This window comes from Musa acuminata, chromosome BXJ3-7, assembly GCF_036884655.1.
Source record: "Musa acuminata AAA Group cultivar baxijiao chromosome BXJ3-7, Cavendish_Baxijiao_AAA, whole genome shotgun sequence".
In the NCBI taxonomy this organism is placed as follows: Eukaryota; Viridiplantae; Streptophyta; class Magnoliopsida; order Zingiberales; family Musaceae; genus Musa; species Musa acuminata.
Genome location: NC_088355.1, coordinates 41180372 through 41207297, shown reverse-complemented (window position 1 = coordinate 41207297; position 26926 = coordinate 41180372). Strand labels below are relative to the sequence as shown.

The 26926-nt window shown below is 37.4% G+C and overlaps 4 protein-coding genes across 9 annotated transcripts; 2 read left to right on the top strand and 2 right to left on the bottom strand.

Annotated features, from left to right (window-relative positions):
* The first annotated feature begins 717 nt into the window (after window positions 1-717).
* On the top strand, window positions 718-14587 carry LOC135643290 (uncharacterized). Of its 4 annotated transcripts, none has more exons than XM_065160074.1 (10): window positions 718-1063; window positions 2313-2356; window positions 2805-2919; window positions 3033-3159; window positions 7044-7750; window positions 8209-8491; window positions 8564-8810; window positions 12781-12939; window positions 13442-13921; window positions 14005-14587. In XM_065160074.1, the coding sequence occupies exons 1-10, from the start codon at window positions 883-885 to the stop codon at window positions 14278-14280; spliced, it is 2619 nt and encodes an 872-aa protein (XP_065016146.1). In that variant the 5' UTR covers window positions 718-882; the 3' UTR covers window positions 14281-14587. The 4 variants fall into 4 exon arrangements, with proteins under 4 accessions (XP_065016146.1, XP_065016147.1, XP_065016145.1 ...); XM_065160073.1 differs by having other exon boundaries at window positions 719-1063; window positions 3033-3144; window positions 8564-8843; XM_065160072.1 differs by having other exon boundaries at window positions 720-1063; window positions 8564-8843.
* Window positions 14588-15021: 434 nt separating this feature from the next.
* Window positions 15022-15749, bottom strand: LOC103992821 (large ribosomal subunit protein P2B). The gene is made up of 3 exons (XM_009412686.3): window positions 15590-15749; window positions 15275-15507; window positions 15022-15185 (listed from the first exon to the last, which is right to left on the bottom strand). Exons 1-3 carry the CDS (start codon window positions 15675-15677, stop codon window positions 15159-15161), a joined length of 348 nt encoding a protein of 115 aa, XP_009410961.2. The 5' UTR covers window positions 15678-15749; the 3' UTR covers window positions 15022-15158.
* A 2904-nt stretch (window positions 15750-18653) lies between these two features.
* LOC135642500 (major pollen allergen Ole e 10-like) lies at window positions 18654-20285 on the top strand. 2 transcript variants are annotated; one of them, XM_065158704.1, is made up of 4 exons: window positions 18679-19355; window positions 19449-19477; window positions 19558-19792; window positions 19875-20285. In XM_065158704.1, the coding sequence occupies exons 1-4, from the start codon at window positions 19277-19279 to the stop codon at window positions 19904-19906; spliced, it is 375 nt and encodes a 124-aa protein (XP_065014776.1). In that variant the 5' UTR covers window positions 18679-19276; the 3' UTR covers window positions 19907-20285. The 2 variants fall into 2 exon arrangements, with proteins under 2 accessions (XP_065014775.1, XP_065014776.1); XM_065158703.1 differs by lacking the exon at window positions 19875-20285 and having other exon boundaries at window positions 18654-19355; window positions 19558-19866.
* A 626-nt stretch (window positions 20286-20911) lies between these two features.
* On the bottom strand, window positions 20912-26359 carry LOC135642650 (probable receptor-like protein kinase At2g42960). 2 transcript variants are annotated; one of them, XM_065158955.1, is made up of 9 exons: window positions 25944-26359; window positions 24808-25485; window positions 24596-24700; window positions 22284-22406; window positions 22026-22196; window positions 21763-21892; window positions 21410-21619; window positions 21212-21330; window positions 20912-21107 (listed from the first exon to the last, which is right to left on the bottom strand). In XM_065158955.1, the coding sequence occupies exons 2-9, from the start codon at window positions 25473-25475 to the stop codon at window positions 21098-21100; spliced, it is 1536 nt and encodes a 511-aa protein (XP_065015027.1). In that variant the 5' UTR covers window positions 25476-25485; window positions 25944-26359; the 3' UTR covers window positions 20912-21097. The 2 variants fall into 2 exon arrangements, with proteins under 2 accessions (XP_065015027.1, XP_065015026.1); XM_065158954.1 differs by having other exon boundaries at window positions 20912-21330.
* Window positions 26360-26926: the final 567 nt, after the last annotated feature.

The window sequence follows — 26926 nt, the reverse complement described above, 5'->3', positions numbered from 1 at the left end:
TACGGGCGGTACGTTTCGGTATGACAGACCTTGGTCTTACCTATATAAATGGGCGATGCACAAACTATTATGTAAACAGCTTTGGTTTGAATGCAGGTTTATGCAGGGATTAGCATTAGCTTGAAGGTCTACAATAATTAAAATATCATTGGTTAACTATTATTTTCAAAAACTTCTATTCCATCTATACGCATCTAAAAATCAATAAAATACAAGCTTTATCTATCATTTTTATTAATAGATAAAGTATAATTAATTCTGACTAGATTTTAGAACCTATTGTTTCAGTTTTATCGAATTTAATTTTTTTCTAAAATATTCATCTAATCGATCGTTTATTAAGATATTGAAAGTTAGAGGGATATTTGATCATTTGATCGTTCATAAGAATTTGATTTCGATTTGATTCGTGCTATCAAATCATTGTCTCGGTTCGATTTAGATTTGATTTGAATCAAATCGTAATTAAGTCTAAGTAGAATAATCATAAATATAATATATTTTTAAAGGGTAACAAGGTAAACATAAATAATATAGACACGAGCGGAGAACGGAGTCGTGATCGTTACCAATCGAGAGAGTGGGCGATCGACGGTTATTACAAGTTGAAAGAGGCCTCCCCGAGTGAAAAGAGAGAGAAATAAGCAAAATCCCTCACTGTCATCGTTACTCTCTTGCGAACATAACATTATTAGTATTATAGCGAGGGTTATATAAATACGGCGGAGGAGGAGGAGGAGTCGTCGAAGAGGGTTTTGGCTGCCGAGAGGAGATATAAGACGAGTGCGGCCCCCTTTTCGCTTTCCCCTTGCGTCGGAGAAGAGGAGGGAGTAACGAGAGCCCGGTGCTCGTCGAGTACGAGAGTCGGAAGGGAACGACAATATGAGCGGCGCCGGTGGCGGAGGGAACAGGGGGAGCGTGGCGGCCCCGATCCCGACGGGGTCGAGGAAGCTGGTGCAGAGCCTGAAGGAGATCGTCAACTGCCCGGAGGCGGAGATCTACTCCATGCTCCGGGAGTGCAACATGGACCCCAACGAGGCCGTCCACCGGCTCCTCTCCCAGGGTGCCCCCCTTGGAATTCCCTTCTTTCGCTTCTTTTTTCCTTTTATCTCGCTCGGTGTTACTTGATTCTTCTATTTGTTCCTGAAATTAGGCGATAAAGATGGTTCTCTGTGGCTTTCCTTGGGAGGTCACTCGGTTAGGTTTGAGATGAAAAATACAGTAGGTGGTGCTATCCCAAATTTGTAGTTCTTCGCCTTCGATCTATGAGTAGATTCATTTTTCCTATCAGTTTCGAGTTCTTGCGTGCTTGCTTGGTTCAAAAGGCATAACTGGGGTGTCATGTTCATTTCCTAAAATTTTCCTTCGTTACATTAGTACACCGCGGTCTGGCCCAGAGAAGTGTAAAAGATGAAGCTTTTTTGCTTTTATATTTCGATAGTATGGCTGAGAGATCTGTTTGCCTGAGCTGGTCATCCTCAATGTTGCGCTGTCTAAATTTTAGAATTTGAACCTGGTAGAGTTTGTTAAATTGAGTTCCTTATTGCAAGTGCTTCTTAGATTTATTTTTTTTACCTCTATTTATTCTAGGATATCTTTTTGATGCTGGTATCTTTTCATGCTTTGTCTGTTTCTCTCCGATGGATGGACTGTAGTAAAACAAAGGAAACTTGAAATTTTTCTAGAGAAAGAAAGGAGTTAGCTAAGATTGATATCACTTTTTTCGCATCCATCCCCCGCTTGATTCTGTTTCGCACATTGATTTTATACAGAGAGTGTTATATTCTGTGATTAAGATGGGTCTTAGCGCTTCAAAACACTTTTTCTTTTGAGTTTCTTGAAAGGTCATTTACAATGCAAGTTGTGGTCTTGTATTATTTCTCATTATTCGGTCAGCATTTACATCTATGTTGTAAGATTGCCTTGATATTATGGAAGATTGTTTGCTCACAACCGTCGGAGGTAATAGGATATAAGTTAACGATTAACATTAGGAAAATGTGGGTTGTTCCAAGATGTTTCTAAAATGGGGAAGGATTTTTTTTGGATAATCATGGAGGAGCATAGGTCGTTGTTTGTTTGTAATTTGCACTTGCTTCAGTTCTCATTCTTGTTTTGTTTAAATTATAGTTGCTAACATAAGAAACTGTTGTAGTGTTCCATGCGTATGTCTCTTTTATCATTCATTCTCTTGCCATTGGAAGAGTGGCTACTGTAGTTCAGTAATATCGGCAAAGCAATGTTTCTGTAAACATGCCTAGTCAATTTATTTAGTGGGCCTACATATAATTTAGTGTTACTTCATGGTGCAGATACTTTTCATGAGGTGAAGAGCAAGCGTGACAAGAAAAAGGAGGTTAGCGCTCGTAGTGTATATAGATTAATTGCATGCTGAACCAACCTGATCTGTGATCATTGTTCATGTTTTATCGGTTTACTATGTATCTCTGGACATGCTTTGAAAAGCTTGATGCTCATTTCATGGATACGTCACCATCATGTTCCTCATATTCTACTGTTTCTGGTTCCTTGAGTTCTTGATTTGGCCAAATCTCAGGGTTGTCAATTATTTTTATGCAACGTGCTTGATTCATTTTGTGTTCATTAAGCAATTTATATTTGGCTGAATACATGTTTATTAATGATCATCCATTTTCTCAGTATTCTGAACATTTTTTGTTTTTTTATTTTATTTTATATCATTCTTGTTTTGGTTTAGAACTTTGTAATATTACCGTAAAGCACATGCCATTTTACGTCGATTGACTGTGTCATGATTCATTGCTATTTTTCACTTTCTTTAGATCAGAGAACCTCCAGAATCCAGATCTCGAACTGTGAACAACAGCTCAGGTCGTGGGGCTAGAGGTGGCCTTGACCATGGGGGTCGCAGCACTTCTTCCCAATCCAGTTCTATTGGTAGGATGATTTATCATTATGGTTTTGCTATCTATGTCTTCAAGAATGCAACTTTAATGCCTTTGTCTTTGTACTTGTTCATAAGCTCGTTTCTTATCTTTGCATTCTTGTAGACTATGGTGCTGCTAAGAGTAAATCTTTACACAAGAAAGAAAATGGTGCAAGTGCTGTTCCTAACTCATCAGTTGTGGAATCTTCCGTGCTATCAAGTTCTCCTACTCAAAGGCCAACAACTTTAAGGTGACCACGTCCTCAATTTTATAGGATGGCATTTGCGTGTTTCCAGATCATGAATATTTTTACCCGGACCAACTGGAATAAGGATTTTGCATCCATTTTTTGGGGCGTTAGTCTAGTGAGCTTGCCCTTTTAAATGTGTTCTATTATTGGATTCTGTAATTTGCATAGCTTACAAGATAGCAACAATGATAAGAAGATTTTTCTTTTAATTTATTGACATCATTTAAACTTTAAAGTGCCCTGCAATTTCAAACCGATGGGTCTTAGACAGAACAGTTAGATCATTGTGTTCTGGATCCAATTTCTTCTCGCTATTGTCATGCCGTGATGACAAAACAAACTTAGTCTTTATTAGTTTTGCTGTGACCTTATATGATATTTTTGCCCAGGTGTGCTGATAATTACAAGCTTCTTAGGTGGTTTTCTTAAAATTATGTTAGTTTAGAATTGGTACATACTGATTAGCTACAAGGTTTTGTAGTTTAGAATGACATATGGAAGATTTTTAAAGTTGTACAATCTGCTTAAACCTGTATTGACTTTCTAAATCTGGTGCTGAGTTCCAAGGAAAGCCAATTCAGTTAAGGAACTTGTCAAAGAACCTAAAAGGATTTTGATCCACGGAAAATATGTTCCTTCTTGCAATATATGTTCATGAAACTAGTTTTAAATCACTATAGATAAACTAAAGTGCCAATGAAATGTGGCCTATATTCATATTCTTTCAATTGGAAAATTCACACAAAATAAGATATTTCATGCTTTATATCTTTTCCAAGTGAAAGCTAAAGAAACATGATGCATTTATGTTCTTTTTAATCGTATCAGATGCATGTGGTTAGATCTGGTCAACAGAATTCTCTTTGGGATGGATGTTTGTTTCAGTCCTCGAGGAATGATGCTCCTGACCCCTTTATCTCCTTCAAGATTTTGAACAAATTAGGAGGCATTATATTACTGCTGCTGAATGATAAGAAGATTTGTCAAGGGGATGGATTATAATAGAAACGAAAGGAGTCTGAAAAATTTAGTATTTGCACAAAATTTGTTGACCAACTATTATACTAAAGGAAATAGATAATGTGGTACATGATTTTTTTTCCGGTGGTTAGTCCTAACTCCTAACCCTTTTTACCTCCATTTCCCACTGAAATGCAAATTTGACTATCTAATAGAGATATGTTTTACTGGTTGCTATCCTTAGGGAACCAAGAAAAAAAGAAGATATTCTATAGTTAGTTGGTTTATTTGCACTATAATTGTAAATTTGTAATGACAAGGGATTTCTCCTATTACGATAAATCAAATAACCATAATCAATGTGTTGCTTTCTCTGGATGATAAATTGCCTTGTTTGTATAATATTATTTGGGAATTAATTAAATTTGGTTTCCTTTACGATGTTGGAAAGTTAGTAATTCAGCCAAATAATTAAATAATAAAATAATTCGAAAAGAATTAATTGATTTATTTTCTAATGAGTGATGTGACTTTGTATTTATTATGAATTCTTTTTTTGTGTGTGAAAATGAAATAAAATAAAATTTAAAAAATTAAATTATTTTTATCTTTCGGAGTAGACTCATCTTCTCCTATATAATGGGAGCTTCCTCTTCCTCACTCCTCTCCAAGGTTCGCAGTTGGAGAATTGAGGAGAGTATCCCACTAAGGAGAGAATCCATGATGAGAGGTAGCTTCCCCTACCTTTCCTGAAAGTAAAAAATTTTATTCATTTAGTTATCTAAGTTTCTGTATTTAGATTTAACTCTAAATCATGTTGAAGTTGTTTAGTTGTTTTTCATATTATTCATGTTGTGTTTAGTTTTTTAATAGTTTTATATCTTATGTATATTTGTTAAAGTATTATTTCTTTATTTCTTTTATGTTTTAAGTTGAATAATTAACGCTAATTCCTTCTTTTATATGCAATTTCATCATGTTCATCTATTACCATTAGTTATGTTCAATGATTTGATCTACATAAAGAAAATTTTTTGAGATCAAATTAAACATGGAGAGTTTATTTGGGTTTGGGTTTGGTTTAGCCCGAAAGCCCGGTTCAGCTTGCAAGCCTGGTTTAGCCCATGAGCCAGGTAGGCCTAGCCCGTGAAGTCAAGCAGGCCCAACCTGCTAGACAAGCACAACCCAACCTCTTTTTGCCTAGTCCGATGCACCTCAACCCATCTTACTACCCGAGATAGGAACGTTCAACATACATGACCAGTCCAGGGCTCAGGTGGATCGATGCAGTCTTGACTAGTACTATGCAGCCTAGCTCAATTTCCTCTTCCCTCATTTACTTAAGCTCGCTAGTTGATTGAATTAGACTAGTTTGATCGGTTCAAGCTGGTTTTGGATGATTTTAAACCGATTTAACAAATTCAAGTTTATTTGACCTAATTAAAACCAATAAAATCTAAATTTGACCGGCCTATGGTGATTCCAAACTGGTTCAATAATGATTAGATGTTGGTTCAGTTATGCCTTTGTTGAATTGAGTTTGGTTCAAGTCAATTGGTTCTTTTCCGATTAGGGTTTAGGTTGTTTAAGGACTATTGAGAGATTGGTACCTCATGTATTTAAGATTTGATGAACTTAAATGTTTTATTTGAAGGTGTGATCTAGATATGATTAGTAATTTTCTATTATTTTTGGATTAAGTTAAGAATATTAATTGTTTCCATGTGGTATATGTGGTTATACCGAATAGTCCACATTGGAAGTGTACCCTATTAAAGGAGCTACCAACCTATTATAATGCGGAATCACCAATGGACGTAGTCTAGTAGCCCATACACTAAAGATGGTCTTTTATGATATTTTAGCATATTATTTTTTTGAATGCATGTGTGAATGAATGAATGAATGATCATGGATGATTATGTATTCCTGTTGAGGGTAGATAGGATGATTCCCTTTGAGGATTAGCAGGTTGTCAAACGTGGTGGTTAGATGATATCTCCCATCTACTATTGGGAGGAACATGTCTTCACTTAGGTGGGTGAGGGACACCTCTCCATTTGCTGTTGGGAGTACGATATGAGTTCACTCCATCTGTCGTTGAGAGAATAAAGAATCCATCCCATGAAGTATGTATCTTCATTCGTTTGACTGTTATGCATGTCATCGAGATGTGGTGCATGAGATTAATACATGATTTTGTTTATTGCATAAGAATTATTATTATTAATTTGATACATAAGCTTCATAATGAATATTAAATTTTTAATATTTGATTTCATGAGTATTGACGATTATTTTTGTGATTTTTCGGAGGTCCTACCAATATGTAGGGTTGCTAATATATTTTTATACTGTATTTGTTTTCAGATTAACCTATTAATTTGTAATAGAATCGAGGCTTGGATGGAAGAGATTTTTCATCACTTGTGGCCCTACCAAGAAGTTGCAGTAGTTCAAAATATTTAGTGTTATACAGACAAGAATTTTGAATTCAAAATAAAAAAAGGGCATTCTGTAAATTATGGATTTTGAAGTGATGATTTATTTTTGATAAATCTGGGGTGTGACAATAATTGTCATTAGCCTTTGACTATGACCATCTTAGTTGGTGTTGTCTGCCTGAATTTTTTTGTTGTCGACTCTAGGGTGAACTTACATCTACTATTTTAAAGATATACTTTACAACAAAGTCATTCAACAAATGCTTAATATTTCTTGTGAATATAAACCTGATGACTTCTTGGTCCTTTATGTAATTGATTTGTAATTAACTTGGGAAATCACACTATACATAGCTCAATGGCAGAAAGGGTTCATGTTGCCATCCTTGTAGTTGGGATCTTATGGCTTGTTCTTGTTGGTCTTTTTGCTCTTATGTGATGCTTAACATAATTTTCTGCTGTGGCCTCATTTTCTTGCAGCAAGTCTACTCCTATGGGAAATACAATACAGGCCACAACCTTTGCTGATGGAATTTCTATGCCCATGCAACCTTCATCTGGCTTCCAAAACAGTTGGTTAGGGAAGCCAGGGCATGTTTCTATGGCTGATATTGTAAAGATGGGTAGATCTCAGGGCAAACCAATTGGCATGCCTTCTGGGGCAAGTGAAGGGTCTGACATGGCACAAAATGCAGTGATGTTGAACATGTCACACCACAATGGCAAACAATCTCCAACCACAGTGCCATTAGAATCAGATAAAAGATCAGACTCTTTTCAAGAATCTTTACATGTTTCAGAGATTAGTCATGATTTTGGAATTTCTGAAGATCAGCGTAATTCTGATGATGGATGGTTCCTGATTAATAAGCAGCCTATGAATAGTGTGTCAACTACATCAGAAGTTTCTGATGCTTGTGCTGCTTATGGAAACCCATTAGAATCGGCATCTTCTAATTTGGTTGTTGATGGAACTAACCTGCACATAGATCCTCATTTGGAAGAGATCCAAGATCTAGAGAAAAGTCATAATGTTAAAAATCTGCCAGCAGAATCCAGATCGACATCTGTATCTGATCGGCAGATACAAGTAGACACTTCCAAAGATGCTTCCCATTTGATAGAGGACTTGTTAAAAAGTACAAATTCCTATCAGTCTCAAATGCTTGAGCTTGATCATCAGGAAGGTAAAAAAATTTGATCTTTCATATCATTGTTCCTTTTTTCTATTGACCATGGATATTTGTTCTTTCAATGAATCAAGAAGATTTTAATTTTGGTGGCAATTTTGGGATTAATCTCCAAAAGAAAGGTGGCATGTAGGTAGAGTCTCTGATTCAATGTGCCTGGTGGAACAGTTGATAACAAACATCAGCTGTTCTCAAGTGGTTTCAGTATCTTTATTATCTTGTACATTGTATATAAATAGTCCTATCTTATCCATTTTGACCTGATTTTACTATATGTTACTGTTTTACCATGCCTTAGTAATGATACCCTGCCTCAAAATTTTCCACCTTGGTGATTGAAATTGTGAGCCTAATTTTTTGCAAATGTGTGCCTTGGATCTTTTTGGAAAGTGTTTCCAGTACTTAGTGATATGATTCTTTGAGCTTGTTGCTGATTACTTTCTTTCCATCACTAGGTTCTTTTCCAGCTGAGGATGTCTTGGAACTTTCATCAGCTACTGCAGACCTGAGACAACTAAGTTTACATGAGGAGACGAGCACAAAATCTATTGAAGCTAGCTCTGCAGTGATTATCCCTAACCATCTGCGGGTTACAAATGCAGATTGTGCACATCTGAGCTTCGGTAGTTTCGGATCTGGTGCATTTTCTGGATCTTTTCCGTCAAAGCAACTAAAAAGCAACTTGGAAGTGCCTCCTGTCGCTGATGATGCTTCTAGAATAGATGATCCAGATACAAGGTAGTTATAGTATATGTTTATCTTTTTCTGATGCAATTCGAGTTTGTGATGTGGCATCCATTTTTTTGACAGAAATCATGAGTATGATAACAATGGGCAGCTTGAGCCTACACTGACTGAGAATGTAGTTTCTAGATCTGGTAGTGGTTCAGAGAATCTAGATGTGCCTTTGGTTTCACAACCTGAGGTGGTGAGAAATGATCCATTGGATACTGCACATGTACTTCAGTACAACTTTCCATCTGCTTCTGATTATGCACTATCGAGTGCGGCACAGCCAAATGCTGCAGCTTTCTCCTTTCCACAAGGAAATACACAAGTGCAAACTCTTTCACCTTTCTCAAGTTTAATGGTAACCTAGTGTTTATTCTTTTGTTCCAGTTGACTATTTTATACTAAAGTTTGCTGTAAACATGATTTTGTGGTGTTCAATTAATTATACTGTTGAATCTGATTTTTATTATCTCACCGATGCTTGCTTGAAAATTTGTGGTGGTTTTTCTGGTGTCTAAATGTCAAATCTGACTTCTGTTCAACCATTTGCTTTTCTCTTGCTTGGTTTCTATTTTGCTGACAAGCAAAGTCTAAATACTTCTTTTTTTTAGTATGTATTTGATTAATCTGCTTAGATATTAGTTTGTATTTATGTAATTTCTTAGCATTTTTAGAAGAGCACACAGAAACATAATTCATAAAGACTGTTTTTGGTTATTTTTCAGAAAATAACTATATATATCCATGATGGATAATAATCTACAAAAGTGCAAAGCTAAAATAAAGTCTTAATAGCTAGCAACTCTTATTAGTGGTATGCAAAATCATCTAGCTATTGGTGCATCCATGCCTAAAGGCCCTAAACAATATCTATGCTACTTCTCGACGCTGCCCCTTGTGAGCAAGTTGATTGAGAACTATGAGATATTACATATGAATGATGTTGTCTCTCCCATCCAGAAGGGGGAGAGCACTATGGACAGACTGGACATCCATTGGACGATTTGGGCGATAGTGGAAGTAGATGACTTGGGCTTCTGGGCAATGACACTACAATGTTTCGATGAGAGGGCGACTAATTGCCCTTGTAGTTCTCAATCAACCTGTTCACAATCGCCCTCGCATCCCTCACGTCAGGAAGGTCGACGAGGCCCATCATTACCCCACTTGAGCTGAGCATTTTTGAACGGGTTCATTGAGTGATTGGAGATTCTACACGGGAATGAGAATCTCTCTTCCCATCTGAAGGTGGAGAATTTGGCAGATAAACTAGATGCCCATCACATAATTCATGAGATAGTAGAAGGGGATGGGATGACTTTGAATTCTGGGAGCGATACTACAATGCTTCAATAAGAGAACTAATAATTGCATACGATAAGAATTAGAACGATTGATCAAGATCCAAGCGATGATGGACGATGAAGACACTCCCTTGGAAATTGCGAGGATCACAAGTACGTGGGCAAACCTATTCTTATAGATTTCTAATTGATTGGTTGATTGCCATCTTCTCTCATTGCACATCAAGTATGTAGATAATTGAATTATTTAAGATGTTTGGAATGTTGATGTCGCACACTATTTATGTTGTGCGGTATCAACATTCCGAACATATCAAATAATTCAATTCTCCACACACTTGCCTTGCAATGAGAGAAGATGGAATAAACCAATCAATTAGAAATCTGCAGTGAGAAGGTTTGCCCACATACCTACAATCCTTGCAATTGCCAAGAGAGTGTCTTCGTTGTCCATCACCGCTTGGATATCGATCAATCGTTCTGATTCCTCCTATATGCAATTATTCGCTCTCTCATTGAAGTGTTGTAGTGTTATTGTCCAGAATTCAAAGTCATCCCCTTCTACTATGTCTTGAATAATGCGATGAGCACCTAGTTTATCTATCGCATTCTCCAACTTTAGATGGGGAGAGAGAGATTCTCATTCATATGTAGATTCTCCAATCCCTCAATAAATCCACTAAAAAAATGCTTGCCTCAAGTCAGGAAAGTCGATGGGGTTCATTGTGAACGATCAGTGGTGGTGGCCTGTCAGAAGCAGTGATACTAGGAACGATAGAATATTACCCATTGACGACAAGAAGCACGGGTATGAGAGCTAACTGAACAAAGAGATAGCAGGGGAACTGAGGGTGGAGATCAGGAACTGAGATGGGGCAAGGGAAGAGAGAAATTGAGAGGGAGAGCAGGGGAACTGAGTTACTATGGGGGCTAGAGCAGGAACTGAGAGGGAAAGAGTTTGGGGCGAGGGAAGAGAGAAATTTAGAGGGAGAGTAGAGAAAGATACATCATTATGTAATAACAATATATAATGGAGAAGTTAGAAACCAAAGGCGAAGACATCTTTACCTATATGTAAAATCATCTATGGCGACCTGTTGACAGCAATCATACCACGAACGAGAGGACATTACCCATCGACGAGAAGCAAGGGCGACGGCGAGAAGAGGGGGAGGGGGGTGGGGGGGTGAGGGCTGACAATATAATGAGGGAGAGTTGGGGACGAGGGAAGCGAGAAACTATGAGGGAGAGTTGGGGAAGATACAACATCATATAATAATGATGATAATAATAATAGTAGTAGTAGTAGTAGATTAATCCCGGAAGAATATTTTTATTTTATTAAATAATAATATTATTATTAAATATTAATTCCTAAGAATATGTTATTTTAGTATTACTTTTTTTAGTATGTATTTGACTGATTTGCTTAGATACTAGTTTGTATTTATGTAATTTGTGAGCTTTTTTTTAAGATAGAAGAGCACACAAAAACGTAATTCATGAAAAAAAATTTTGGTTATTGTTCAGAAAATAACCATATATATCCATGATGGATAATAATCTACAAAAGTGCAAAGCTAAAATAAAGTCTTGATAACTAACAACTCTTATTAGTTGTGTGCAAAATCATCTAGCTATTAATGCATCCATGCGTAAACAATATCCATTATTGTACTGCAGTGTACCGCTCGGTATGGGCGGTACATATTGGTTCAATAGGAGACCGGTATGGGCAGTATTTTGATATGTTCTCATGTACCATATGTCGGTATGCTCGGTACGGTTTGGTATAACTCAGTATGTACTAACTGTCGATACACTGGTATGGACCAGTAAGGTGAACCAATTCTATTCTACTTTGCATCTTAATTTTTGTGCCTCTTTCCTTGACCAAGAGATGGTAGACGATCTCTTAATTTTATACTTACTGATATTCTTTCACTAAATTATTAGTCTTGAGTATAATTTTATTTTCAAATGAGTAATCCTAATGATTGAATATTAATAACATCCAATTAGTCTTAATAGCCAAAGTAGAGATTGTGAAACCAGCCAGTCTTTGTTAGGTATAGTGATTCTCTGGCCAGTTAAGTGAGAAAAGCAGGATCTACAAAAAGTAAACAACATTCCAGGAAATCCTTTTTTAAAGATAGAATGCTTGAATGACCATTTAATCATGGTTGTCCCTCAGGATATTTGTGCATTCCTTTTTGACAAGTTCCTTCTTTATGTTAGAACATTAATATTCTATTAGAAAGACTGAAGGTTAATTTATTGGTTTTTGGATGGAATAATTTGCAGTCTAATGAGTTTGTTATTGGATAGATGTGGGAAAAAGTAAAATACACGAATAGATAACTGGTCCTATTAATCTTTATTATGATTATCAAATAAGTTGGTGGCTTATAAGCAGACAACAAGTTTAGAACCTTTATAAATAATTCCAAATGGCCTTTGGTTGACATCTCTTAATCTTATGTCTAAGGAGGCAACAACTTTATGAATCTTGGCAAGTGTTTTCATTTAAATGCCAATTTGTTAGTGAATCTAATGTGACTCATTGATCTTAGGTATGAGACATAGTATTTTAGAACTATCCAATTTTAATAACTATGATGAAGTATCCTACAATTGTTCATTTATTAGGTTATGTGTAGGTATCTTTGAGAAAGTGTCCAACATGTATCAAAGTAGTTCAATATGTATATGATAGTTATTTGGTAAGGATTTTAGAGTGTCCATGTTTTGCAGTTACCATAATCTTATCAAACACAAGTTTTGAGAAAAGGAGGTCACAAATAAGTTCCCTCTGTTTCTCGTCTTGTGCCCATTGCCTCTCACTGTATTCATGAGATTTTATATGCAGCAGTTTGCTCATTTCAATACTTTGTCATTTGAAGAATATCATAATTGGCCTCTATCACAGTTGGTCTCTGTACCCACGGGTTATGCTTTATATGTTTTCTTACTTTTGAAGTATCCTTGCAGCAACCTAATACTCTACAAAACAGTATTTTAGCATCAAGCATTCCACATCTTCGCGATTTCGACCTTCCCTTGTCTCCCTTGCTTACCAACCAAGCAATGCCTACGAGGTATAGCACGACAGTGTCATCCATTAGCGGACCAACCATTTCCACACCTGAGGTATTTATTAGCACCTTAAATTTTTAGTCAATATATTTGCTGTTTGCATGTAGCTGCTTGGATTTTGGTCTATGACACAGTGAAGGATCAGTTGGTCATTTATGCCTGCATCATACTTCCACATATCCTGTGTATTCCAATGTTATTTGTTCTTTTTCTTAATTTACTTCATCATGTAGCTGACCTGAAACTTTTTCCCAAAACTTCAAAATAGAACTGATTTAGCCAAGCCTAAGATTGGTCTTTACCTGATTGCAGTTATTTATCAATATTAGAGCCAAAAAATCCATATTGTAGAACACCGACAAGCCATAATATGATTGGTTAGTCATAAATAACTTTTGATCTTAATATTTCTACATTCTGACCAATCTGAACTTGTTGAATGTGGTTGCTACCAAATTAATATGTGCTGCATTTCTTGATTTATAAACTTCTATAAAAGTTACAAAATATCCTATGAAAGATTTAGGAAATTGATATTATATTGCGCTTTCTGCAGGCTTTGAACCCAGGAGTGTTTTCCAACCCACAATCAACTCCACAATTACCTAGCACTACCATGCTCACTAGTCCTGCACTCCCTCAGCATCTTCCCGTACACCATTATTCTCAGCCTGCTCTTCCATTAGGCCATTTCGCCAATATGATAAGCTACCCATTTCTACCTCATAGCTACACCTACTTGCCTTCCATCCAACAAGCATTCGCTGCAAACAGTCCATTCCATCAATCACCTGCTGCAGTGCCCAGTGTAGGCATGAAGTATTCACAACCACAATTTAAAAGTAGCTTATCTGCGACCAGCTTACCTCAGGCTTCTGCCATAGCCTCTGCTTACGGAGGACTTGGAAGCTCAGCTAACATTCCTGGAGCTTTCATCCTTAACCATACAACCGCATCGGCTAGCACAACGATTGGGTTCGATGAAGCTTTGAGCTTGCAGTACAAAGAAGGAAGTCACTACATGCCTCTTCAGCAGGTAATTATAATTGCTTCTTAGATACGGCAATCTTCGACTTTCAAGTATAATTTTCTAAGAATATTTTTGGTCGTCATCACCAGAGTGAGAACCCTGCCATGTGGATTCACGGTGCGGGTTCGAGGACAATGTCGGCACTTCCAGCAAGCACATTCTACAACTATCCAGGTCAGAACCAGCACAGTGGAATTCGTCCGAGTCAGCAGACATCGCAGCTTGGGGCATTGGGCTACCCAAACTTGTACCACTCACAGGCAGGGCCATCACGAGAACATCAGCAAAATCCAGGCGAAGGGAACTTGAATGGTTCCCAGACACCGTCTCAGCCATCAAACCAAATCTGGCAACATGGCTACTGAGCCATTGCTGATGACTCCTAGTGTTTTTTATTCCTGGTGTTGAAGGAGCAGCCGCTGCAAGTCTTCATTCCTCGGATCACATATATACGCTTCTAGACTGACCAACTACATACATAGCAGCGGCTTCTAATCGTATCGCGTGAGGAGGGCCATGTATGGTAGGTTTCCCAGTGTGTTTTTAACTTGGTAGTAACACTGACATGGCTTTATCGATTTAGACCGTATTTATTCTGATAAAGAGCATTCACCAGAGACCTTCCTGTAACACTTGATCTTAGTTTTAACATAAACGATCACTTGATTTCAAGCGAGCAGATCTGTACTGTGTTTGGAGTAACCGTGTTGATGAGAACTCATGGAAGCGTTAATAATAGTCGTGGTGCCCGTGTGTTAGTAGTTGCATCGCTGTTTATGATATCTTCATGGAATAACTTCAATATGAGCTGCAGTGAAATACTTCACCAGCAGCAGATCATTTAAATCTTGCATTCAGCCTCAACTGATACAGAATTAGGCACACACATGCTACTGACATCGTCAATTCTAAAGGGTTTGGACAAACAGCCAATAAGAACTATGTTGTCGTTTTACTTTAGCCTTCCATGAAATCAAAATTAATCAGGATTTAATCACACCTTATCTTAGTGGACATCGCACACCTGACAATAAACTATATAATTGCAAAAGGCTTTTAGCTTTAACCAAATAACAGCCACCGTTTCGATTAAAATCGACAAGGCATGAAGAACTACGAACATGAAATCGAATATATTTCTTGAAGTAAAATTTCTTGGAAGTTTTTCGATCCTGATGTTGACAAGAATAAAAGAGACCAGCAGAAAAAAAAAACATCAAAACATGGACAAGCAAAGCGCCCCCTAATCGAACAAGCTGAAGCCCATATCCTGCAACAACCCAAGCGAAGAGAATTAATGATTGACAAGCAGGAAAAAATGAGTTTTTTATCTCGATCAAGTGGGATTAAGAGACTCACGTCGTCAGATTCCTCCTTCTCCTCGACCTTCTCTTCCTTCTTCGGCTCCTCCGCGGCCGGGGCGGCGCCCGCACCGCCACCACCGGCGACAGCGACCGAGACGGCGGCCACGCCTCCCCCCGAAGGGACGGAGGCGAACTTCTCCCTTCCGGCGGCGATGAGCTCCGTGACGTCCTTCCCCTTTGCCTCCGAGAGGAGGAAATCTATCCTCCCATCATCCACCTCCGCTCCCACTACGAACCAAGAACAGCGATCAGCCCAATGATCGAGAGACCGCGACGAAGAAAAGAGAATAGCAGTGGGAGAGAGTTTAACCTGATTCAAGGATGCATTTGATGTCGTCGGAAGAGGGTTGGGTATTGCCTCCGAGGACGGCGAGCAGATACGCCGCGATCACCTTCATCTCCGCTCTGCAAACGCGCCGCCGCTACCAAACGCGTCGTGGTATCGACGCGAGCGGGCCTTTATAGAACCCTAAAACTTACGTCCGCTGTGACCGCAGAGTATTTTAGCTTAACATGCTCTCTAACTTAAAGCCGTATCATATATCCTCATCGTGCGCTGGTGATGACGTCTTCGGCTGCCTCTGTGAGGCCGCATGACACCTTAAAACGATCCCATTCGCTTAGATCAAACCTTCAACGGCTTACATCACAGATAAAATTGAAATATTGTAACACATAAATGCGATGACAGTACCCATAAATTCTATTATATTTTAATTCAAATATGAGTCGCACATATGTTTTCTCTATTTTCAATTAACGAGTATTCCGATAAAATGAGTAGAAAAAGTCCACCCCAATTTTGCCAGATTTGTTGATATTATTATCACGGCCATGATATATTGGATTAGCATTAATGTTATTCTATTTCAACTCAAACACGAACCTGAATATATATATATATATATATATATATATATATATATATATATATATATATATATATATATATATATATTCCTTTATATATGTAATCGTCCTAAATCTAATTAACGGCTGCTCTCGCTGAAATTAGTCTATTATTTTCTTTTGGTAGTTATTAATGGGAATTCTTGAGATAATTGCTATATAAGTTGGGGTACGATAATTGCGTTAGAGAACATGATAGACCAAGCAATGGGTTCCATTCTTTTTTGTTGGGCCCATGAAGGCCTCATTACTGCCCATGAAAAGTAGCCCAAAATACGTTCAAATTTTCAAGTTTATCCCTTTTTCAAAAGATTTTATTTTTTTTCATGTGATTGTTATTTCAAACCGTCACTTTAGATGTTATTGTCTCATAGTGTTTTGTCACACTCACCTTTCCTCTCCTATGTCGTTTTTGTTGATCTACGTGTGATATTTCGTTTCTTGTAAACATAAAAATGGTAATATGTTACTGTTATATGAAAAATTCTGATACTAGAAACTAAAATCAAAGATGGATAAATCAAATATACGATGCATATCTTTTTAATATCATTCAAAAAATATTTATTTGATCTGTAAGTGTATTATCGTCACATCTGAAAGTTACAATGATAATGATCTATAAGGAGAACTAAACTCGCTTTCTCCTCTCTTCGTATTTTTCATAAGACCACTGTAAGTGATAGATTAGAGACCCGGGGATGAGAGAATATCTGTAATCTATAATCTCTTATATAATTATTAAGTAATTCGATAAGTTCTAAAATACCATTGTAGTCCATTGATTTGAATTTTCTTTTTATTGCATCATACCAATTTTTATGATCGTTATTTTTCATAGTTTGTGAAAACAATAAAGGATCTCTTTTGATTCCTATGTTATAATTTGATTTTTGTAGCTGCACCATACAATAATAAAAAATAATATCTATTTTCCCATTGAGGTCTTTTCAAAACTATCGATTATTGTTGTTCTACAAAACCATTACCGACAATATCATCATGTGGAAGTTCATCAATATTATTTTATTATTCATGCTCATCAATTCTTTTAATGATTTAATAAATAATAATATATTAAATATAAAAAATAATAAAAAAATATCAATATGTATCTCCTCACTATGAAGATTAAATTTAAAAATGTTCACTTACACTAATTCACTATTTTCTAAGAATCTTATATTATTATATTTAACTATCCTCATACTATGTTTAAGATAATAAAGTTTGCATCTCTTTAAACTTTTTATATAAATAATAAAATATCAAAAGATAATCATTGAATCTAATTTCTTTTTATGTGAATAGAAGACCTTAATCTTTGTATAACATCTTAAATATATAAATATCTCAAATTAAGTTTTCTACTAGTTCACAATTCAAAATAAGTTGATAGAACTAACTTACTATAAACCATGTTCAAAATATATATAACTATCCTTATAGCTTCACCTTATATTAATCTGGGTAAAAAAATAATTTATCATACTTTCAACCATATCCATAAGAGTATGATTTTATCTTTTGATAATCTTATTATATCATGCCACATTTGACAAAACATAATGAGCATAAACATTTCGTTTTTCTATTAATCAAACAAAAGAATTAAGATTATTATCAAACTAATCATAACTATCATAAACATATGATAATTTTGATATTTATATCTAATTATATCTTGACTTTATTTATGTACACCTAAATGTGTCAACCGCTTAAGCCCTTACATAGTCATCTCAACTTACGTGCAACCGTCGTCGGTACATTTCATCGCATCCACGCGCAAAGGTCGACAATGCAACTATCGTTTATTACTTGTGCGTCGCCCTCGGTGGTGTGACTCTTCTCACGTGGCTAATCGATGACCTCACTAGTCGTTGCGCCATGCCATCGCGTTCCTCACTGGTGGAACACCTTCACAGTTGCTAACTGAGCATCACCGACAAACCATCCCACCACGCGATCGTGCACATGAGCTGACTAGCGACCCCCACAATCACCACAACATGCTGTTGTGCCCACATGTTCACTACACAATCGCTTGGAATTGTGGCCTTCAGTGTCCAACCGATGCCAACTGCGATCGGCAAATGCCATAGCAACGTTGCTGTAGCTGCTATAGGCAATGACAATGCTACAGTCGTTGCAGCCATCACAAGTAATGGCGCTTCTATAATTGCTTGTGACCAAGATAAGTCAATCGTTGGAAGGCTGCAAGCAACCACGACTGTTATTGATTTTCACACTCAACAATGCTTTCACGGTGCACGCAATTGTTGTTCATAATTGTGCCGGCAACCATCGAAGGTCGTCGTCCTTAATAATGTTATTGTTGGTAGTAAGCTATCGATGATAGTCCATCGATCAAATACGAAAAACCTTATATTGCCCTCAAGCAAGTGAAAGAAACAAACTAGATGAAAAAATAGATCGACAACAAAGATAAATCATTTATACATCATAAATCAAAATTAAATCTAATTAAAAGAATAATTATTATGATTCAATATGAATATGTGGATCAAAGTCCAAAAAAAAAATCGCCCATTGATCAAAACCAAATATGGGGTTTATTAGTATTTTTCCGATGAATTGCCCAACAATTACCTCTTAATCTTGAAAAAAAAAAAAAAAACACACAGGATGCACAACACCCCGAGTCGGCAGCCACCACCTGTCCGCAGCGTGTCAGCCTCACACCACTACTCACGGGTCCTCGGAAGGCAGCGTCCGTGCAGTAATCACGCCGCTCGTCCTCTGCTCGGTACTCCCTCTTCTCGATTCCTACTCCTGCACAGCACTGACATGCACGCAGTCCGACCAAAGAACGACGCACATGCTTCGTCTTCATCCTCCGCCAGCTTTTTGCTCGATTCCCTTCGCCACAGCACCTCGAATTTATTAGCCTGCCAATAACGCCACCGCACCAAGACAAATAGTGTGCAGATATAGCCGTTGCAATGTCACGGTCTCAGCTACTCCGCCATTAAATCCCTTCTTCCTTGCTCGACGTCTCGCGAAAAGCAATTCATCAAACACCTGTACTGCATACGTCCTGGTTTCCTTCCTTCCTTCCTCGGCAATGGCTGGAAGAGTGCGAGCAACATTGTCTTCTCTGCTGATCTTGTCTTCGGCTCTGATTTTTCCGACTCTCGCTTCAGGTAATATGCATTCCAGTAAGTGGCATTACTCCCTTGCTTCAAGCTCTGGCTCTCTCACTCTCTCTCTCTCTCTTCTAATGCTCTGTTCGACAGGAGGAGCCACGAAGGTGGTGCAAGGACAGGTAAGATAGACCGAGAGAAGTATGATGGATGATGGGGCGGAGGTCACTCAGAAAAATGTTGCTGTTTGATGGTGTTGCAGAAAACCTGGTGCGTTGCCAAGCCGTCGGCGGATGAAGCGACCTTGGCTGCAAACTTGAACTTTGCTTGCTCTCAGGTGGACTGCAGCGTACTGCAGTGGGGCTGGACTTGCTTCTACCCGGATACTCTCGTGTCCCACGCTTCCATCGCCATGAACCTCTACTACCAATCCAAGGGCAAGAACTACTGGAACTGCTACTTCAAGGGCTCGGCACTCATCGTGACGACAGACCCGAGTGAGTCGGATTCACTGGAAAAGCACGATCAGGAGCGGACGACTTCCTGTTGCTAACGTTTCATTCATCATTGCTGGTGCAGGTTTCGGGAGCTGCGTCTACCCCTATGCATGAAGAAGAACAGAGCTAATAGGCGACTGATGGGACCAAATCTCCTACGCAAATCTGCTTGGAAGGATAAAGCCGCTGTCCTCTTGCTTGTTTGTTTGTAGTGAGATGTACATTGCCCTCTTATCATGAATGCTATGCCTAATGCTCGAGACAATCTTCAATATTTAAAGCAATGACGGATGACTTTTCTTTTGGGGATATATATATATATATATATATATATATAATATAATATAATGATTTTTTTTTTGGTTTGAATAGCAAAGATGAGACTGCAGAAAGCAAATAAATTCGACATCAAAGTCCAACTCTGGGAACAGAAATGTACAGTTCTTCAAAGGCTGGTAACTTTAGTTACCAAACTATATGACATTCTTTGCCCTGCCTCCCTCTCCATAACAGAAGAAACAATTCAGCAAGCAGCTTAAGAGCACTTTTTCATTAGCTTACAGCAGCTTAAGAGTAGGAGAAAAAGAGCCAATGATACTGTTTTGAACATGAAGGGTTGTCATGGAGATCTACCATAGGGAATTGTTTTTCTTGGAGATTTTTTTTTTTTTAGTTTGATCACAATTTGTAGACCAACAAAATGCTAGCATTTGTTGCCAATCACAACTGAAATGTAAGCATATTTTGAAAAAAAAAAAAAAAAAAAAAAAGGTCAGCATATTAAATAAATAAACCATGTAAAAATCCAGGGCTTATAAATCAGTCAATCATGCAATGTAATCCAAAATAGAGCTTTGTGATTACCTTCTCAATGATGTAGTAGCAATGCAATGAATGCTTAATGGCATTTGTCAGGTTTCAATCAAACATAAATCTGGCTAACTAGCCACTAGCCAAAATAAGCAGGGAATGCAGCTGATAAAGAATGAATGAAGTGTTGCACAATTCTACCCATTTAAAGGAACCCCAGGCAAAAGATGAAATGATTACTTATCATGCCTTTTTGGACATGGAGTAAAGGGCAAAACAATTGAAAAGTTGGAGTCCAGAGGAGAATAATGAAACAAAACCAAAGGATAAAATTATGTAAGGCCAATGAAGATTTTCCACTTCAAAATAGGTTTCTGTACAAGAAATCTAACTCCACTAGGTAATCAGGAACTTCCAAAATGATGAGTTTGCTCTTCACCTGATGGATGCCCACTACAGAAGTAACACCATAACAGGAGCCAGAAAATTCATCCTTCAGTTGGTCCTGAATGTCAAAAAGTGGTTCGATCTCGTTAGCAAAGAGAGTGTCAATCACTGGCTTCTTGCTGCATGTGTGATATAACTAACAAACATCCTTATGCCTGAAACCTTTCAGAAGTTTGAAACTCTCTTCTTCCCACTTTATTTTCCATATCACTTGAACTGTTACTCTCCTTCTGGGCCTCTATCTCCACGTTACCTGTCTGATTCCTTCTGTTTCTCCGATCCTTTTTAAGAATATGAAAATCATCAGTAGGTTGGCCTCAAAGTTTAATTAAGAATTATATGGCATGGAATTTGTATTACCTCACGATATGAAACTTCATCTGCTTCGAGCATTCGAACAACCTGGCCCATCTTGGGTCTTTTATCAGCATCAGGATCAACACATCTCAGTGCAACCAAAAGGGTACGTTTAAGAGCTCGCGTAGCTGGTTTGACCTCAAGATTTGGATCCACTACTTCCTCTGCTCTCCGATTTCCAACCATCATTTTGAGCCACTCCACTAGATTCACCTGCAATTAAGGGAAAGAGATATGTACAGCTCTCGTTATGAGAACAAGGTGAAGAATATGAGTACAAACAAACATACAGTGAGAACTCTACAATGCTCTACACAAGGGAATAGTCCCTTTAAAGCAGACTTCGACAGTCATACCTCATTTGCTGGCCTGCTGTAATCCACAGGATCCCTGCCGGTCACGGTCTCCAGTAACAATACTCCAAAACTATAAACATCACTCTTCTCATTTAGAAGTCCAGTGTTAGCATATTCAGGAGCCACATACCTGATTAATGATCAAATGTGTTCACATTAATGATTCTTGCTTCAATTTTCTTAAAAAATCAATGCTACTTACAAAATATTAATGGTACTAGATAGAAACATTTTAATGAAGAATAAGTTGATAGCCTACATACCCAAATGTTCCCATTACTCTAGTTGCAACGTGGCTCTTATCAGAACCCAAAAGCTTAGCCAATCCAAAATCAGATATCTTTCCATTATACTCATCATCAATCAAGATGTTACTTGATTTAATATCTCGGTGAACAACTTTTGGTTCAATAGCTTCATGCAAATAAGCAAGCCTGAAAGTCATTTAAATATTGAAATTATCATCAACATAATTGATGATTTAGCTAAAATATAGCCTTTTAGATGATTTAAATACTTACGCCTTTGCAGTGCCAAGGATAACCTTCATGCGGTTCTCCCAACTAAGGACACCATGTTGGCGCATAGCTCCATGTAGCCACTGCTCCAAATTTCCATTGTTGACATACTCATACACAAGCATCCTGTTACATTTTTGGTGATCTACATAATCAGTTCAATGACATTAATTTAAAATTAATGATTGTGTAAAAATATTTTGTGGTTGTCCTGTCTGGATGCAAAATATTTGCTCTTCTTAGACAATTTAGCAAGTAAAAGTAGTACTAAGCAATCACAAATAACAAAGCGTCCAATTTCAAAAATGAATCAACCAGCTACCACAAGTCTACTAGGGTATTGCTAGTAGTGTTTGAATTATCAAACAGTGATGTAAAGGAAATGATTTACAATAATATCATTATATGCAATACTTATTTTCTTGTAGAATAATGCTACTCAGTAAAATGGGAAGTTGAAGACTCAAAGGTAGTTTGAATATCATTATCTTCTTGTAGAATAATTTCATTATATGCAATACTTATTTTCTTGTAGAATAATGCTACTCAGTTAAATGGAAAATTGAAGAGTCAAGGCAGTTTGAAAAATATCTAGTTGCTCAGGACAATGCAACTCAGTCTAGCAACCATGATCAGAATAAGCACTTTGTATAGAAAATTATTGTTTCCTGATTTGACATATCAAATATCAATCAGCTTCAAATCAATTAGCTAGATAATTCTTTTTGTATAAGTATCTTCAAGTGGAAGACAGAAATAGAGTTGTTCTTGTGTACATTCTGTTGTATATTATAACAAATCTTGTCTTTGTAGTACTCTACCATCTAGAGATAATATAAGAAGGTGAAGGTGAAAGAGATGGTTTTCCTGCAAAGATTTACTAGTAAATTAATTAGCAGCCTCAGATGTTTTCTTGAAATACCAGAAGTTTTTTGGACAAGCATTGATCGGATATTGATACTACATCAATTTTATATAAATTAAACTTGACTTGATATAAATGATTTGAATCTAACTGGTACTTTATCTGCCATCTCTTGTTTGATTGACTTAATTTCCTCCTGCCTTTTGTTCTTGTGTCCACCAAACAATGTGGAACAAGTCATAAATACACTAGTATCTATTCTTTTTCCTTCTATTTTTTCCCTTGTTTAGTGGGATTCAGCCACTTTATCATAACTACTTTTGCATGAGAGAAGTTTACAGTTAAAGAATCTCATGACTTTACATTTCACATATTCAGATGTTAAGCCCTGATGTTATATGACATCGTGACAATTTGACAACTTTTATTAACAACAGCAAATTTGCATCTGTAAAAATTTCTATTCTACATTGATTAAGGTCTTGAACAAGATTTGGAAAGTGCTAAATATTAGAGCAGATATTATTTGTTTTAATTAACCAGAACATTTTATGAATCACCAAATACTTTTTGTAAGATTAAGCTTCAACTAATCATGGATCATGGAGTGACATTATGGTCATTATCTTTGTTAACTTGGTGTTTCTTTGCATTCAACATAATATAAATATAGATGCACAGTCTTCTATCCAGTTTACTTAGATAATTCTCTAATATGCCTAAACATTTCTATTGATCTTAGGAGATATTTTTTTCTCTTCTTAAAAAAATCTGCAATAAGAAGCACCTTAATTCTCTTGCATTGACGATCACACTTCTTATCTATTTATAATCTTTCTCAGAAATTCAACTGCCTTAGACTAAGAGGAATATTTTTTTTCAGTTTTCTTTAATTGGCATAAACATCAGTGGTCTCTTTCCAATTGTTTCCAAAGAGCATCATGCCTGCAGTAAATGTTGTTGAGTTGTGAATCCATGTGATTTGCTGTTCTTGTTAGAAACCAACTTCAGTAGAATTCCCAAAATGTGTATAAAATAATGGGCTACTGCAGGTGAGCTATATTTTTCAGTAAGTCAGAAATTTCTATATTTGACCAGAACTAGTTAGGGTTAGAGTTAGAAGTGTAAACTATACTCCTTAAAATCAAAGCCATTATGTGATAATTAACTCTGTGTTGACAGATTCCAGTTAATTAAAAGGAAAAACTGCAAACATTAAAAGAGCAATAGACCAGAACTATATTTTTCAGGTGAGCTATATTTTTCAGTAAGTCAGAAATTTCTATATTTGACCAGAACTAGTTAGGGTTAGAGTTAGAAGTGTAAACTATACTCCTTAAAATCAAAGCCATTATGTGATAATTAACTCTGTGTTGACAGATTCCAGTTAATTAAAAGGAAAAACTGCAAACATTAAAAGAGCAATAGACCAGTAATAAGGAGTATTCACCTATGAATTCCTTCTATACAGTATCCCAAAAGCCTCACTAGATTTTTGTGTCGAACATGACCAATGGCTTCGACTTCCACTCTGAACTCCTTCTCTGCCTGTCCTCTGCATGACCCAGTGAGAGCTATAATTAGATAACTATAGTGACCTACACAAATTAAATGAACTAAAGACTGAAGAATCAGAGCACTTGCAACAAGTAATGAACTTACAGATTGTTCAGAAGTTTCTTGACTGCAACCTCAGATCCATTTATCAAACGGCCCCGATAAACAACTCCATATCCACCTTCCCCAAGTACATTTTCCTTGGAGAATCGATTTGTAGCAAGCTCAAGGTCCCTTAGAGTAAACCAGTGACCCCATCCGAGATGCGAGGATTCTGGCAGTCCAATTAAAGGAGATGCGGACACAAGTTCATATCCTGTATATGCTTTCCTAGTGGGTCCTGAGCTACCTTCATCACCAGAATATGAACTCCCAGCCCTATCATTGTGGTAGACTGAGCTACTCTGGCTCATGTTATCAGCATCACTCGACTTGTTCAAGGTCAAGTGTGCAAGTGTCTTTCCAGAATCCATATCACTATAGTTGTCATGTGAGAGGAAGAAAGGCCCTTCCCTCTCCGGGAAAGTTTGAGCAAAACAATGATTACCAACTCTGTCGACCGTAATTTCCTTGGAGACATTTGGGATTTGCGAGATAGGTAAGTTGTCAAAATTCCTTTTTGTCTTCCTCTTGGATGTGACCCATATCGATAGGATAGAGAGAATAAACACAATCAACACACCGACACAGATGCCAATGACAACCCAAAGTCTCAGACCAAAGACTGGTGTCTTCTGCGATAACTCTGTGTTTAATGAGTCAGGAGATGACATTTTTTTGTTTCTGGAATTCACAGAGAGCAGAATTAGTGATTGTTTGAGTATTGAGTCGTGTTATGTTAAAAGTATAATTCTGCAAAATATACACATTCCCCCGCTGTAGAACAAGATCTATCACAATGAAACAAAAACTCGCACTTGTCTACATAAACCCAAGAATAATGCACTCATAAAGCAGCAAAAGAAGAGGACAGTTCTTTGAATAACACAAAACACAAAGGCCCAGATTACTATTTAAACATGAAAGAAAGCATTAATTAACAGAAAGTCTTGGAATATCCAGGGAAATCATCTAACATACGTGAGATTATTTATTGGAAACCCAGAAATGCAAGATCATCACAAGAGAGAGAAAGAGAGAGAGAGAGAGAGATGCAGCATCCAGCAGATATTACCATCATGGACAACAAAGATATTTTTTGCAATAAAGGGAAAAACAAGCAAAAGTAAAGGAGAAGTTACCAGTTTTGCTGGTCTGATCTTTTCGATATTCCAGTCACCAAGCAAAGAGTTTTAAGACATGAAGCTTCAACCCCAAAAGCGAAGTAGCAACTCAAGACGAATCAAAGGAAGCGAAAGAACAAATGCAGCTAGAGCGGCATCCAAGTACCAAAGGAAAATCGAAGAGGCGAGGAGAAAGAAAAGGATCTTTCTTTCAATCTTTGAGAGATCGGAAGGAGAGCCAGGGGCGGTTCGGTTAAATAGTTGATGATTGCTTCTGATTCAGAGAGGATCGTCAATGGAAGATCAGATGCTCCGACGCAATGGGTCGGAGGGAACCAAAGATCGAGAGGAATGGAGGAGGGGAGACCTCGGTGAAGGGGGCGCGGGGCGGGGGAGGTGATGTAGGAGAGGAAGAAGATGGGAAGGAAAGGGAAAAGCAGGAGAGAAGTACAGGGTTGGCATTTAAAGGTGGGTTGGGAAATGTAGACATTACAATGGCTGAAGAGAGAGAGAGAGAGAGAGAGGGGGTGGGGTCAACTTGGAGGACAAAACTCCAAATCCAGCTTGGTGGGTGGCATTCTCGGAAGTGAAGTTACCAATTCACCCTCATACCTTCCGGTCCAGATTCCGTGTGGTGTGCTCATCCGGTGTTGAATTGACCGTCATGCCCTCGCAACGGCTATATCAAGCTCAGCACGCCTGTGACTCTGCTGCTTGTAGGCTCACAGCTTCGTTGATGACAGAGTAGTAATACAAGTTTCCTCTTGCAGATACTCACCGTATTAAATTCGAGTATGGAAAGTGCATTGAAGATCCAACTTGTTGTTTTAACATTCATCAAATCGGATTTTTTTTTCTTCTCCAGAACCAAAAGTAAAGAGTTCATGATTGTAGCTTTTTCTCTAGTGCTCTGAATGTGATGATATCTTTAAGCCCTTCTTCAAATATACAAGTGTCAAATGTTGCTGTGAAGGAGATCATTATTCACACAGACAGAGAGA